This window comes from Sardina pilchardus, chromosome 15 (genome assembly GCF_963854185.1).
Source record: "Sardina pilchardus chromosome 15, fSarPil1.1, whole genome shotgun sequence".
Taxonomy (NCBI): Eukaryota; Metazoa; Chordata; class Actinopteri; order Clupeiformes; family Clupeidae; genus Sardina; species Sardina pilchardus.
The window spans coordinates 17,515,220-17,530,119 of record NC_085008.1 but is presented as its reverse complement, the minus strand read 5'-3'; the positions used below and the strand labels follow the sequence as shown (position 1 = coordinate 17,530,119).

General features: G+C 47.9%; 1 protein-coding gene across 1 annotated transcript in view; it reads left to right on the top strand.

Annotated features, from left to right (window-relative positions):
- Positions 1-10,802, top strand: part of atp10a (ATPase phospholipid transporting 10A) — a 39,554-nt gene extending 28,752 nt beyond the window's left edge. Inside the window, exons 15-21 of the mRNA XM_062556885.1 lie at positions 2,114-2,190; positions 3,655-3,780; positions 4,797-4,997; positions 5,557-5,637; positions 5,813-5,917; positions 8,177-8,364; positions 9,465-10,802. Coding sequence (XP_062412869.1) covers positions 2,114-2,190; positions 3,655-3,780; positions 4,797-4,997; positions 5,557-5,637; positions 5,813-5,917; positions 8,177-8,364; positions 9,465-10,287 — 1,601 coding nt within the window. The 3' untranslated portion in view covers positions 10,288-10,802. The remainder of the gene's footprint in view (positions 1-2,113; positions 2,191-3,654; positions 3,781-4,796; positions 4,998-5,556; positions 5,638-5,812; positions 5,918-8,176; positions 8,365-9,464) is intronic.
- The last annotated feature ends 4,098 nt before the right edge of the window (positions 10,803-14,900 follow it).

Genomic DNA, 14,900 nt, shown 5'->3' with positions numbered 1-14,900 from the left:
GTCTCTGACGGAGACAGCTGCTCAGAGTGAGAGAGAGAGAGAGAGAGAATGAAAGGAGAGAGAGAGAGAGAGGTGTCATAGACAGAAGGATGGTGAGAAACATCCATTTCAGAATCTGCCTAAAGCTCTCACATCTGCTGCCCTGCTGAAATGGGAATGTAATAGATAAAGCTTCTCACACACACACACACACACACACACACACACACACACACACACTCTCTCACACACACACACACACACACACACACACACACACACACACACACACACACACACACACACACACACACACACACACACTTTCTCACTCACTCACTCTCTCTCTCTCTCTCTCTCTCTCTCTCCCTCTCTCATTCCCTCACTCTCTCTCTCTCTCTCTCTCATGTGTGTGTGTGTGCACTCCACTGAAGATTTTTTGGGGATAGGAATCACTGGTTCTCTCCTAGCATTCTCTATTTGCCTCTGGCTGAAGGGACAGGGGCACACCATCACCAGTAGAGTAAAGTCAGTGAGGCTTCAATCTACCCAGAAGTTGGTACACGTTATGTGGGACGATCGGTCATGAGTGGAGTTTGGTCACCTTGGACACTTCAGGGTGTCTCCATCAGATTGTATGTCACTTCTCTGGGCTGAAAGGACTGAAATGATGGCAGGGGACCTATTGAGAAGTTTGATGGCAAGTCTTCCTGGCTGCCTTTTGAGCTTTGTTTAACTTTGCTCTGGATGGTGGTCCAGTTGTCCCATTTCCAGACTTAGAAGTTATCCATAATGGCCTAGTATGATGCTGCAGAGCGACTGATCTCTCTGAAGTTGATGCAAGACGTACACTTTACATCATCAGTTGAAGAAACTCCTGTATAATGCTTCGGTCAAGTGTGAATTTTAACACGACAGACGTAGTATGAAAATACAGAACCAGTCACCTTCATGGGAGGCTGTACAAAAGTCTCATCCCAAAACAATCTGGTGACCCTCAGTGGCAAATGTTACACAGTGCCATGGCCACAAAGGTCCTTATTGCAATGTTGAGGGCTAATAAGCTAGTTTGTGATTGGAACCAGAATATGTGTACAGTATACAGGAGAGACAGATGTGCAGGTTTCCAGCCAGAGCTGCAGATCAGGCAGGGTTTACCCAGCCTAGGTGTTTCACTGATTCAAGATTCAAATGTTCATCTTTTCAAGGGAATTGTTTGAGTCCAGTACTCCAAAGGCACCAAAGAGCTTATACTTTGTATATTGTTTCCTTTTATTGGTAAGCTAAAGATGATCAGCGTCTTTGGTATAGTTGGGGGTGCTACACCGTTTCATATCCATATAGTGCTCCATAGAGGGGTTTGAAAAGTAAAAAAAAAACATCTTTATCTCACTCCCTTTCTCGCTCTCTTGCTCTCCCCCTCTCCCCCACTACCTGATATCTGGCAGTGAAGTGGTGCCCATTTCTGCTTTCCAAGCTATCAAGTTCAGGAATGCATCCATGCTATCTACACCTCTCTCCTACTCTGAGACATGCGCGCACACACACACACTCACTCTTTCCCACACACACACACTCATTCTTTCCCACACACAGACACTAATATTACACAATAATATTAACACTCCCATGACTTTCTCAGGTCTACTGCACACAGTATTCATGATTTCCTCTCCTACTCCCTCCCTCATGGATGGGGCTTATTTCTATAGTAGTGCCATTTATGTAGCTATTTTTCTTTCTTTCTTTCTCTCTCTTTCTCTCTCTTTTTCTCTCTCACTCACTCACTCTCTCACTCACACACACACACACACACACACACACACACACACACACACACACACACACACACACACACACACACACACACACACACACACACACACAGAAACAATCTTTGCGCAAGGATATGTGCATGCTTAATTCTACACTTCTTGGGTGTGATTGTTTATTTTCACGCTGCTGCTGCTGCTGCTGAGCCTGCATTCAGGCTGAGCATCTTTGTGCAGCGCAGGGGGCATAAATTGGAAGCACATTTTTTTTAAAATCTCTCACCTTTTTTTCTCATTTCCTACATCCCCTCTCCTCTCCTCCCATCCCCTCCCCTCTCTCTCTCTTGGAACATTAATCCTAGGTGATGGAGCCAATGATGTCAGCATGATCCAGGTTGCTGACGTCGGCGTGGGCATCTCTGGACAGGAGGGAATGCAGGTAAGGGAGAAAGCACACCTCCACTGCGCCTCTTCATGCCTGGACCGGGGAGGAGGGCCGGGCAGAGAGGGGAGATGGACGCTGATGAACAACTGACCAGGGGGCAAAGGAGTCCAACACACAAGTCAGCTAGAATAAAAGAGTGCCCAGGGGGTGAGGGGGTGAAGAATGGGCTCTAAGGGGGAGAGAAGGAAGGATGCAAGCAGTGACCACAAAATGGACAGAAAGCAACTGAAGGGGAGACTGCCTGAGTCAGGGTGAACTGACGGGGTCGACTGCATTGGTAAAGGTCAAAGGTTAAATGGCAGAGGTGTCCAGCTTTGGTTTTAGCATGTGTGAAGAGCCTCTGGGTGGCAAGGGTCTGAGGAGGCACTGGTGATTGAGTCTGTTTCTGCCAGCATACCCCCACCCCCCTATGCCCTTCCGAGCACCCAGGGCTGTCTCACAGCAGTGGGCACAGATTGGGCACTGGCCCGATTCGGCCCGCTTAGATGCCCTGCTCGGCTGGCCCACCTGGCACGCTCCCCTCCTATGGCCATCCCTATAGCCCCTCAGAAAGGTGACCCCAGCACATTATTGATTGAACGCTCCAATTAACCTGCGCGGGCAGCTTCTCTGGAGCGCCGTGGCCGCAGCTGCTGTCGGCAGTCTACGCTCCGCTGTCCATCTCTCTTTAAAAATGCCGGGGTCTGCAGATTAATTAGCGTTCATTAAAAAAATGTGCACTTAACGAGACCCCAGACCCTCTTCAGGAGTCCTGCGTGTGCTGAGACGCTTCGTTTAACCCCACCCCAACCCCCCCCACCAGCTTCTTCCCCTCCCCTTCCTCTACGACTTCTGCGGCGGACACCTCGCGGCCTCCGGTTCCGCGATTAACGGTCCGCCGGCGTCGTTGGCCTATTCCCCGCGCGGCCCTTTTGGGATCCGCCACAGCGGCGCAGCGCAACCACTCATCATTACACGGCTGTGTGTCTGACACGGCCGCTAGTACGCACGGTGATGGATGAGTGACGGGCGCTGGGTTGTTCAGGGGGCTGAAGGTGCCAGTCAAAATGTGGCTAATTAAATCACAGGCAGGCAGAAGCGCTTGGTGTGTGTGTGTGTGTGTGTGTGTGTGTGTGTGTGTGTGTGTGTGTGTGTGTGTGTGTGTGTGTGTGTGTGTGTGTACAGTATGTTTGTGTGTGCGGAGGGGTGGAGGGTGGGTGGGGGGGGGGCAGGGTCTCAAAGTCTCGTAAAACCGTTTGCATGATGGAGAGGCGTTTTGAGCAGCCTGGAGTGGAATTCTTCATAATTCTTTAATGTACACTAAGTGTTTCGGAGGCACTGTTTTATGATGGACTCTGATGAAAGTGCTGAGGCAGGCTTTTTGGGCAAAGTTTGGATGAAGGTCCCTTTTGTCCTTTTTTCCTCACTCTTTCCTCCCCTCTCTTCCACACCCCACCCCTCCCCGTCCCTCCCCTGCAGGCAGTAATGGCCAGTGACTTTGCCATGCCCCGCTTCCAGTACCTGCAGAAGCTGCTGCTGGTTCACGGTCACTGGTGCTACTCCCGGCTGGCCAACATGATCCTCTATTTCTTCTACAAGAACGCGGTGAGTTTTCAGTGTTACTCCGCAGAAAACACTTTAGTGTTACACCACAGAAAGCACAGATATTACATACCATTACATTTCATTTGGCTGACGCTTTTTAACCAAAGCAACTTACAACATGAAAAAAACATTTCGGTTTTTAAGAGCATTTCTAACAACAAATAAAAAGTCACAAGATATGCATGTACTGTATGTTTTTTTTTTAACTACTGTATATTGTGTGTATTGTGATATTTTCATCCAAGACCTCTAGAGCAGCTGGAAATGTGAATTTCCCCATGGGCGTATTAAAGTTACTATATCTATACCTATCCAGACTGTGACAGATGGAAGCATGTGCTGTTCCTCGGTGTGTACAACATATGCAGAGTGTGGGGGGCTTCCATCGTGTTTTTCGGTGAAATCAGCATTTTTGTGCCAGAAGACACCGTACATGTGTTCGTGTCAATGGCGCATCATGGGCGGCAGGCCTGTTTTGCATACGCTCCCCTCATGTTTCCATTTTTTCCCCCATTGTCAGCCATTTCTGTTGAAGCGTGCCATATGGACGTGTTTACCTACACAAAAAAATGTATAGTCACATTTGCATGGGTGGCTACCGTTTGCAGCGTCAGCCGTTTTCCGCCGAGGAGAAATCATTTTACTCGGTAGAAAACCCTGCATTGTTTATCCAGGTTGAGTGTTTTTGTGTTTGTTGTTTTTCTGTGATGTCAGCCGTTTTCTTTGTGGGAAATGCCTAAGTGGGCCGTTCGCTGTGAACCTGCGCGTCTCTTAATGAAGATCTATTCTTGTGTGGTCCGGAGAGAGTCCCACGGGTAATGAAGATCCATCGCCTCTAATGACACCACAGCTGCAGGCCTCCAGTGGATTCAGAGGCTTCCTAACCAACTCCATTTATCCTCTCATTCATTCACTCCATTTTTTTCTCTCCTGGTGCCCCCTCTTTCTCTCTCTGTGTCATATTCTCTCCATTACTCACTTGCCCTCCTCTCTCCTTCTCTCCTGGCCTCCTGCAGATGTTTGTGGCGCTCATCTTCTGGTACCAGTTCTACTGCGGCTTCTCCGGGTCGGCCATGGTCGATCAGTGGTATCTGATCTTCTTCAACCTGATGTTCTCGGCCTTCCCGCAGCTCATCACCGGCACGCTGGACAAAGACGTGTCCGCGGAGACCCTCCAGGAACTACCTCAGCTCTACATGAGCGGCCAGAACTCGGAGGTGCCTCAGCAATTACCACTTAGTTCACTCGAATTGGTTCACTCCCACTGCTAAGGTCATTCTGTGGGTGGGTGTGTGTGTAGGTGTACAGTATATGTGTGGGTGGGTGTGCACTGGTGTGTTTGATTGCATATGTGTGTGGGTGTGTTTGATTGCATATGTGTGTAGGTGTGTTTAATTGCGTGTGTGTGTGGTGGGGTGGCAAGGGAGACAGTGGAAGAAGGATGGAGCATGACAACTTCTATAATTTTGTGTGGAATATAATCACTTGATCTCTCTCTGGACTTGCGATACGAGAGGTAGCAGCATTGGGGAAATAGCTTTTTAAATCGTCAGAGGATTATATCCTATTGCAGCCATCTATCACTGTTGTGGTGTTAGAATTGGCCAACAGTGAGTCATTAAAGCAGAGTGCCCTTGCCATAGGCTCGTCACAAACCATAACCTTATACAGCTCAATTAGAAGGGCATGTCAGTATCCTCCACTGAAGCAGATGATGGTTGACTCTATCTGAATATAAACTACATGGCCATGTGTTCTCTCTCTCTCTCTTGACAGGAATATAAGCCATACATGTTCTGGATGAACATGATTGATGCCTTTTATCAAAGCCTTGTCTGTTTCTTCATTCCCTATTTTGTGAGTTTTACAATCTTTCTTACTTAAAGTGCTCTCAGGTACCATGTTGTGAATGAACAGTTTTTTAAAAAAAAAATAGCTATGTAAATTTATATAGTATAATATAACATACCGGTACTGACATACACTTCTTAGTATACTGTTTACCATTTAACCATACCTTCTGCGTTCCTAGGCGTATGCTGACTCGAATGTGGACCTGTTCACGTGGGGAACCCCCATCACCACACTGGCTTTGTTTACCATCCTTCTCCACCTGGGCATTGAGACAAAGACATGGGTAAGGCTGTGCTCTGGGGTGTGAATACTGGTTCATACTGGTCTTCCAAACAGCGAAGAGATTCACACAAGCGGACATGTTGAGGAGGATCCATGTAGCAAAGCTAACAATTCCTTTCAATATACTGGACCTAGGATTAGTGTTGGATCACCTCTGGGTTAATACAGCCTTCGTGAGTTAGGCCACGCTGATATCCCAGCACCTGCAGTCCTCCTATGGGATTGGTATGACTAAGGTAGAGGTCAGGTGTCCGTCCTGGTGTGTCACTCATCGTAATGCTGCCCCAAGAATCTGATTGGACTCCTGGCTCTGGGCCTGTCATGTGGGAGAGTGTGACCAGCCTGTGGATATTTATGCATGGAGCCTGGCTGATTAGATTGAACCAGAGGACTTTGGTGGGATTGGAGGTGATATATCTATCAGCTGTGTGGCTCCGCTTAGCAGTGCCACAGCCGCGTGCTGCTCCAACCCCGGGCTCTCCCGCAGTGGTATTTCACTAGGTCGGCACGACACGGACGGCATGGCTGTGGAATAACTATTGGCTTTACTGACCCCCAACACACGCACACACACACACGCACACACACACACACACACACACACACACACACACACACACAGACAGATGTGTGTCTTTTGCAGGTAAGCATGTGTGTACGGTTCCCCGCAAACCTGCTCAGATGGTCCCAGTTACGAGGCAAGCGGCAGCGGAGATTTACGAGGCCTGATTGGATTAGAGCTCTTTCCATTACGGCCGGCCTGTAAATTTCCCGCCTGTCAGATTTTGCACATGAAAAATGTCCTTTACGCCAGCTTGGCTGCCTCCTGGCCACTGCGGCTCTCCTGTTGGGGAGAGGGCTGGTGTGCCGTGCCGTGCCCACACTAAGAGCATGAGTCCCTAGGGGGGGGGGGGGGGGGGGGAGCAGCAGCATCAGTGTCCCATACTACACCACATACTGTACGGGCCCAGTGCCCACAACTTTGATTCTGGCCAGAAGTCATTTCTAGGACTCACCGCTCTCGCTCTCATGCTCTCTCTCTCTCTCGCTCTCTCATTTTTGATCATATTATGTTCACAGTCCCATCGGTAAAAGGCTAGAAAAGGCCAAAAATACACTTTAGTTTATTTACTTATTTACAGTTATTTATTTACTAATTGACTCGCCTAAAGCTGTGCTGGCCGGGGCTGGCATGGGGAAATCACTGAACACCGCACCAATGGTATAAGTGCAAAAGTAGGAAGGGATAGCAGTGTGCTGACGACCGGAGCAAAGCTTAGTCTCGTCACTTGAACACCAGCTTCCTGATCTCAGTGCAGGGCAGAACTAAGCAGCTAACACAGTGCAGGTTACATAAATGGCGCCCAACTTTGACAAAAAACTTGGAAGTTGGCGTGTTCACACTGGGTGCAAGGTGTAATCAGTTCTGCTTTCAGTGCTGTTGAACGATACACTTGTTTCTTGGACGTTACTGCTCTACTTTCCTTAGTTTGTGTGTGGGAAACATGGGGTAGGTCATGGTAACCCGTACGCTAGTGTGTATGAGAAGGCCGAGTCTCACCTAAGGCCATCCGAGGTGAACTGCGAACGGTCAGTCCGCTCTCTCCCTGCCCCCCCCCTCCCCCCCCCCTCCCCACCTCCGACACCTCCACACCCCTCTGGGCGCTGCCGGCCTCTTCCCAGGATGGGTGAGCGCAGGCCAGATTGCTGGAGATGTTTTGGTTAGGTGTTGGCCGGGGGCCTCACATCAGCAGATGGGTGTGCTCCTCTCACGCATACCTCAGCTCAGTAAATCAGTCTTCTGTTCTCCACGCCAGCCAAGTCTGCAAAACGTTGCCCCCAGAGTTGCTGCAACTCTTTGGCACTGAACTAATAAATATGTCTTGGAGTACTCTGAACCTACCACGTTGTAGAAATTAAGTTCCTTCACCGTAGACGCATCACGTGAGATTTCAGATCAGGTGATTAAGCAAGGGGTTAAACCTCTTGGGCACTGTACTGGAATTCAGGGATGGGCCAGGCTTATAAAAAGGACAAATTGATAAATATTTGCCTGAAAGAAAACAAGTGGCTTCAGATATTCCCCACGACTTCAGACACACAATTTTATTTTTTGCACCCAGCATTAGTCATCATCACAGTGGACCCCGATAGTCAACTTCTCATGTCTTTTCTGATTGATTTGAAAGTCAAGATGGCTGAAAGTGACCATCTCCATTCTCTCCTTTCTCTCTCCCTGTTCCCTTTCTGTGGCCCTCAGACGTGGATGAACTGGGCCTCCATCGCGTTCAGCGTGGCGCTCTTCTTCACGGTGGCCCTGTGCTACAACGCCTCCTGCCCCACCTGCTACACCCCCTCCAACCCCTACTGGACCATGCAGAGGCTGCTGGGAGATCCGCTCTTCTACCTGCTGTGCTTCGTCACGCCGTTCACCGCCGTGCTGCCCAGGTAGGCTAACCTCGAACTGAAAATACAAAATAAAATCACGCACATCCGTAAAAAAAAAAATCTGCCGTTCCCTATGAGGCTAACCTCAAACACCATTATTTTTCTCCCAAGTCTACACACTGCTTATTTCTCTTTCTCTCCATCCGTATGAGCCTTACTGCTTTCTGTCCCAGATATGCCAGCCTAAATAGCATGACGTATTTATAGATTATGTAATCTATTCATTTGATTTGTGTGTTATGAAGGGATACAGACTTTACTTCCATCTGTACGAGTCTCACTGCTTTTTTACCCAGATATGATAATCCAAACGCCATTAGATATTTATGCATTATATAATCTCTTCATTTGTCTTGTATGATTTGCAGGGATACAGACCTTACTTCCATAGATATAGAGCGTGTTTGTAATGCATAGCATCTCATTCATGTCAGTCATTCCTATTCATACTTAGAGAGGGAGGAGGTCATTATTTCTGGTCATTTATGTGAAGTCATCTGAAAAGTTTTTTTTTATCCCCCCCCCCCCCAGAGAATTCTGCTGAGGCACTTGATACAATTTGTACTGCCGGTACTTGTGTGCTTTCAATAAAAGATCTGGGGGAATCTGTGCAAACACAGTTTGAAAACTTTTTGTTCTGTACGTGCAGTGCAGCGCTGGTGACGTGTCCGTTCAGATAAGCACAGTATCCTCTGAGCAGTCTCACTCAGGGAGTAGCACACAGGGAGTCTGTGCGGAGAGTGTGTGTGTTCACATTCAGCAGAGGTTAGGCTCTGAAGTCCCATGATTCATAACAAGGCCCGTGATAGCACAATATGCCTACGCGTGTTTATTCCTGGGAGCTTGTGTATGTGTGGTGTATCGGAGCAATGTGGTGTTTATGTTTCCTGAAGTGCGTGTGTGTGTGTGTGTGTGTGTGTGTGTGTGTGTGTGTGTGTGTGTGTGTGTGTGTGTGTGTGTGTGTGTGTGTGTGTGTGTGTGTGTGTGTGTGTGTGTGTGTGTGTGTGTGTGTGTGTGTGTGTGTGTGTGTGTGTGTGTGTGTGTGTGTGTGTGTGTGTGTGTGTGTGTGTGTGTGTGTGTGTGTGTGTGTGTGTCCACAGATACTTCTACAGGGCTTGTCAGGGCTCACTGTTCCCCGGCCCTGTCCAGGTCGGGAGGCAGCTGGACAAACTCCCAGCCGAGACGCGCAGGAACCTCCTGAGCCTGCAGTGGATGAAGGCGGGCTCGTTCGGCTCGCTGTTTGGGCCCCGGCCCTCCTTCTTCCCCTTCCCCAGGGGTTGCGGGCCGCGGTCACGGCAACCCCACCCCAGCTCGTCTTCGTCCTCCTCGTCTTCGTCGTCCGCTTCCTCGACCTCCAAGAAGCCCGAGGCGCCGGACAGCACTCTCAACTCGAACAGCCCGGAGACGTGGAGCAGCTGCCCGAGCGCCAAGCCAGCGGTCAACCAGCACACCACCAGCGCTGGTGGCGTCGAACCGCAGGACAGCAGCGGGCAGCCGCACAAGCCGAGGTCAGGCTGCCCCCCTTCCTCCCCTTCCCCCTCCGCCTCCTCGCCCCACCCAGACAGTAAAGGGGAGCCTCTGGTCCCCCCCACAGACACAGACACCCTGCCGTACACCAAAGAGCCCAAGCGGGCCAGGGGGACGCCGCCTCCGTCGTCGCCGGACCCCCCCGCCTTCGAAGTGGTGGAGCTGCCGACGGACTTTAGGCCGCGTGGCTGGATGACCTCCACGCCACTGCTGTCGCCGGAGCCAGCGCCCCAGCACGAGGGCACAGCTGGCAGCGCTCAGGGCACAGCCCAGAGGCGGGACTATGAGGGTGAGGCCAGCCCCATGCACAGGCTCCTCCCCAAAGAGGGCGGTGCTTGTCGTGCCCAGGGCTCAGACTGTGAGAAAGAGCACGCCCTCAAAACGACTCTACTCTGATGCCTTCAACTCATCCCACGTTATGCAGATTCCGTTTTGCACGTTATTTCTAAGAAATTTTTATTCTATTTTTCTGGAGGTTTATTTTATAAAAGCTATAGATAGGTACTATACATGATATATGCATTTTATAGATGTAAAAACTAAAGCCAAATAAGGAGATAATTTGTGAGATTTAGCTTATGCTTCTGCAACTAGAGTGTATCCATGTATGTTTGTGTGGTTGTGTGTACTTGTGTGTGTGTGAATGTGTATGTTTTTAACGCTGGAATGTTTTGTTTTATTTAAGTTCCATCTCAGAACTGGAGGCGGTGTTTGTTTCTGTTTCAGCCTAAGCAAAACCATTTTGTTATCAGTGTGTTCAGATGTTCTTGTTCTGGCTTTGGCTTTGAATTCTGCACATGTTTGCAGACCTTGGCTCTGGATTCGCTTCAGGATAGCACTCCCTTTAGGGGTCGGTCTCTCTCTCTGTCTCTCTCTCTTTCTTTTTCTCTCTCTCTCTCTCTCTCTCTCTCTCTCTCTCTCTCTCTGTCTCTCTCTCTCTCTCTCTCTCTCTCTCTCTCTCTCTCTCTCCTCTCTCTCTCTCTCTCTCTCTCTCTCCCTCCCTCTCTCTCTCTCTCTCTCTCTCCCTCACTCACACTGACACTAACAACACAGCTAAAGCTGTACTGCTAACCCTTTACTTTGTCAGGACCTCGAGGGAGAAATCCTGCGAGTTTTCTCATTGATCTCTGTTTCTCAAGGTCACCGAGTGTTCGGCTTTACCTAGCTTGAGTTGCTACAGCCAGCAGCTAACACGGCCAGGCAGCTACACCGAGCGAGGTAAAGCCGATTGCTTTCGGGGGTTTTCCATATCCACAGTTCTCGGTGACCTTGAGAAACGGGAGATCTAAGTGAAAACTCACAGGGGATCTCTCCCTCTAAACTGTGCCTTAACCACCCCATCATCAAAGCCAAAAAAACGCAACTGGCAGATTTGAACTGGTGTTCTTGACACCCCTTTGAGCAGGACAGCTCAGCTTTTTTTTCGTGAGATCCTTTTTGCATGTCTAACAACAGACAGACTGGTCGGGGAGGCCGCCCATGCAATGCTGTAAGTGCAATGGGAGAGAGGTGTGATATTCCAGTGAAACTTGAAACTGAATCTAAGGAGCTTGTAGAGAGAGATTGTCCCAGAGAAGCTCCCTTTACCCTGCTGAGCAGGAGGGCAGGCCTCAGATCAGACCAAACTCCTCTTCTACTCGCCTATGGGCTCTCTTAGTATGCAACGATGCCAACATTTTGGATTGTCTGAACTTGTCTTTGATACTTTACTATGCTGCTTCCCCCGGTCAGATAATATATGTATGTATGTGTATTTTAAGATAGAGTTATTATAGCTATATATTACAGTATAGACAAGTATTGATATATTAGTTATTCACACTATTTTATGTGTAGTAAGGTAGTTTAATGTCCATAGGCTGTATTTCAGTGCTGTTTTTGGACATATTGGACATTTTTGGACATTTGCTAAAATACAAAGCCAACGAGACAGACATATTGGGAGTGTTTGAATGGACTTGAGGATAATGATCTATTACCCTGTGTCACAACAAGATGTTTCTGTGTAAAATAATGTGGGTTTTTTCACTCATCGTCATTTGCTGAACGTTCACGCTAATTCTGCATGTGTGTAAACTGTTCAGTGTTTTTTTTTTTTTTTCTGCTGGTTGAGTTTACATATTCACTTGCCACCACTTGTTCGTGTTCCGATCTGTGGCTGTGTTTAGATCAGACCACCACTCTGCCTGGGCTTCACCATTACATCCATTATGTTCTGTAACGCAGGAATCGGGGAAGTGCTTCGGACGTTTCTTCTTTTATTGGTCACTCGCCCTCAGAATATTTCAAATTGGAATGGAGGTGGGATCATGTTTGCCTCCGAGGGTTTGGTATGTGAACACGGTCAGTACAGGAGTATAGGATAGGGCCGTGGCAGGGGGCTGTATAGATCACGTTTTGGAGTGGGTGAAATCGAGTTATGTGTGAAATAAATGACATTTCTGGTGGGATCACTTCGAGTGCACGCGCCCTTGACACTGCCACAGGCCAAATTATTTGCCATAATGTTGAGAAATGAGAGATGACACGACTCGAAATGAGTTACAGGACAGAAAAAGTGAATTAGTTTTTTAGGAGATATTAAGCATGTCGTGATTCTTCTGTCTTTCACATCAGCCAAGAGCTTTTTTGTGTGTTTTGTGTTTTGTTATGGTTTGTTTAAGGTTTATTCTCCAACAACTGACCTGGGAAAAGTCAGTTGCCAAATGTATGTTATCTGTTTTTTCTTTTTGTTTCTTTTCTTTTTGAATTTGCACAGTGTTGACTGTTGAACATTTACATTACCAGAGCAATGCTCCAAAGTTATATTTCAGCGTAGTCTTTTATCTTGGAATCCAAAGGACCACCATCTTTTGATGCACTTTTAGGGTCTCTATGATGACTCTAAAGGTATTCAATGCCAGAGTTATTCCTTCTCATCTCTCTCATCATTGTTTCTCTTACACCTGTTCATGTTGAACCTGTAAAAATGTACCATCTTCTTCTAAAAGCATTCCATATTTATCAGCATATCGGGAGGGTCAGTGTTGTGCCTTTTGGCGTGACTGAGAAATGGCCCCTCCACCAGTGATGACATGCTGACATTGCATTCTGGGATGGCAGCATTTTAAGCCATTGTACATTTTGCCGGCACTCAGGTTCAAGTCAAACCAAATGCCTTCTGCATCCCGTGGCATGTTCAGATGTCTTGAGCGCTAACCAAAAGTTGTTTCGTTTTTTGTAGATGTTTGTGGAGAGACGTGGCCAGGTCTCTCCGTGCATTTGTTTATGTTGACCGCACACACTAGCGGGCTCATTTTGTGTGTGTGAATGTGTGTGTGTGTGTGTGTGTCTGTGTTGGGCCCATTCTGCCATCAGCATGTTTACAACACACCACCATGTGCCTTGAACACTGGATGCAAAAAAAAGTTGTATCAGAAAAGCCTTAAAGTATAAATGTGGCCCTTTTTATCTACTTTGACTGGATCGTAAAAATTCAATAAATGCAATTGATTTTATATATATATTTCTCTTCTTTTATGAGACATGAAAGTGCATTATTCAGCTGTATTTATGCGTGTTTGTGGCGGGGGATTGGAATGTGTCCACTTGGTGCTGTCTGTCCCAGATTCCAGGTCTGTCGGTGCCTGGCTGGGCATCACATGCATTAACACAAATCAGTCACTGATGCATTCCAAAGCAACTGCACTCACTCACACATGCTGGGCTCCTTTCACAGGAATGTTCACTCGTCCTTTCTTTCTTTCTTTCTCTCTCTTTCTCTCTCACCCTCATGTTCTCTGTTTCTTCCTCTCTCTCTATCGTACTCACTCTGTTGGTGTGTCTGCACTTTGCTTTTTTGTTTTTCTCTCTACCTCTACCTCTCTCTCTCTCAGCCTCATGTTCTCTGTTTCCTCCTCCTCTCTCTCTCTCTCTCTCTCTCCACCAAGCTCACTCCCTGTTGGTGTGTCTGCACCTTGCTTTCTGTCTTTCTATTTCTCTCTCTTAGTTTTTCCTCTTCCTTTCGGCGGTCTTTGATTTGGGAGTGTGTCTCTGTCTGGTTTGTTTCCTGCTTGCGGAGATTCCTCCCTGCCTTTCTCGTATCCTAATGGAGGTTTTCATACTGTATTGGTCTTGCTCACTGTTGACAAAGATTTAATGTTTTGCCCATTTGTTTTTTCTTATCTTTTTTGCCCATCATGTGTCGGAAGCCCTAATTTTCAACTATTCTGTCATCCTTAGGTCCACCAGTAATGTATCCATAACAACTGTAGTGTTTTTTTCCCCTGTCAAGAACAATTTTTTGTCTGTCACTTAAATAAATTTATGAGAACGCTATCCTTGTTTCACCTTCCTGAGCATGAGATCTTTTTGTCGCGTGATTCGTCGCGATGCGTCCAGTAAGCATCAGTTGCTCTCGCAGCGTAACCGAAGCGGGCAGCGGAGTTGTGACTAATGAAACGGGGCTAATGGAATTATGTTGCCTTGGCGAGCGCCGAGTGGGGGCATAGGGGACGCGCGTGGCGTTGGCATAGCCTGCTGCCGTTTACCATGAAGGGCACAGCTGGAGGGCTCCTCTGGGGCGGCAAGGGCCCAACTGCCAGAGGAGAGGTGCACATGGGCCCAACGCTGCGGCGTTACAACGGGCCCCAGTGGCATGGAAGGTGTGTGTGCATGTTTGTGTTTCTGTGTGTGTACAAACGTGCTCACAAATGTGTGTGTTTGTGTTGAGTTGAGTGTGAATATTTCTCTCTGCCTTACAAAATTCCCTGGGGCTAGTAGTTTTAATAATTCATTCAAGGTTCACCGATGCTGCAAAGGGATTAATTTTTCCTCTCGAGCGCTGTGTACTGTACTTTCCAAATGAGCGCAGTCGCCACAATGCCCAGTTGTGTGGGACTGGAACCTTAGTAGATGGTAAAAATATGAATGTGACGATCGGCAAGCCAATGCTCCGTCATCTGTAAAGGTCAGAAAAATAAGATGTTTGTCCAGCGGGAGGCCAAAAGGAAACTACCTGATCCAACACG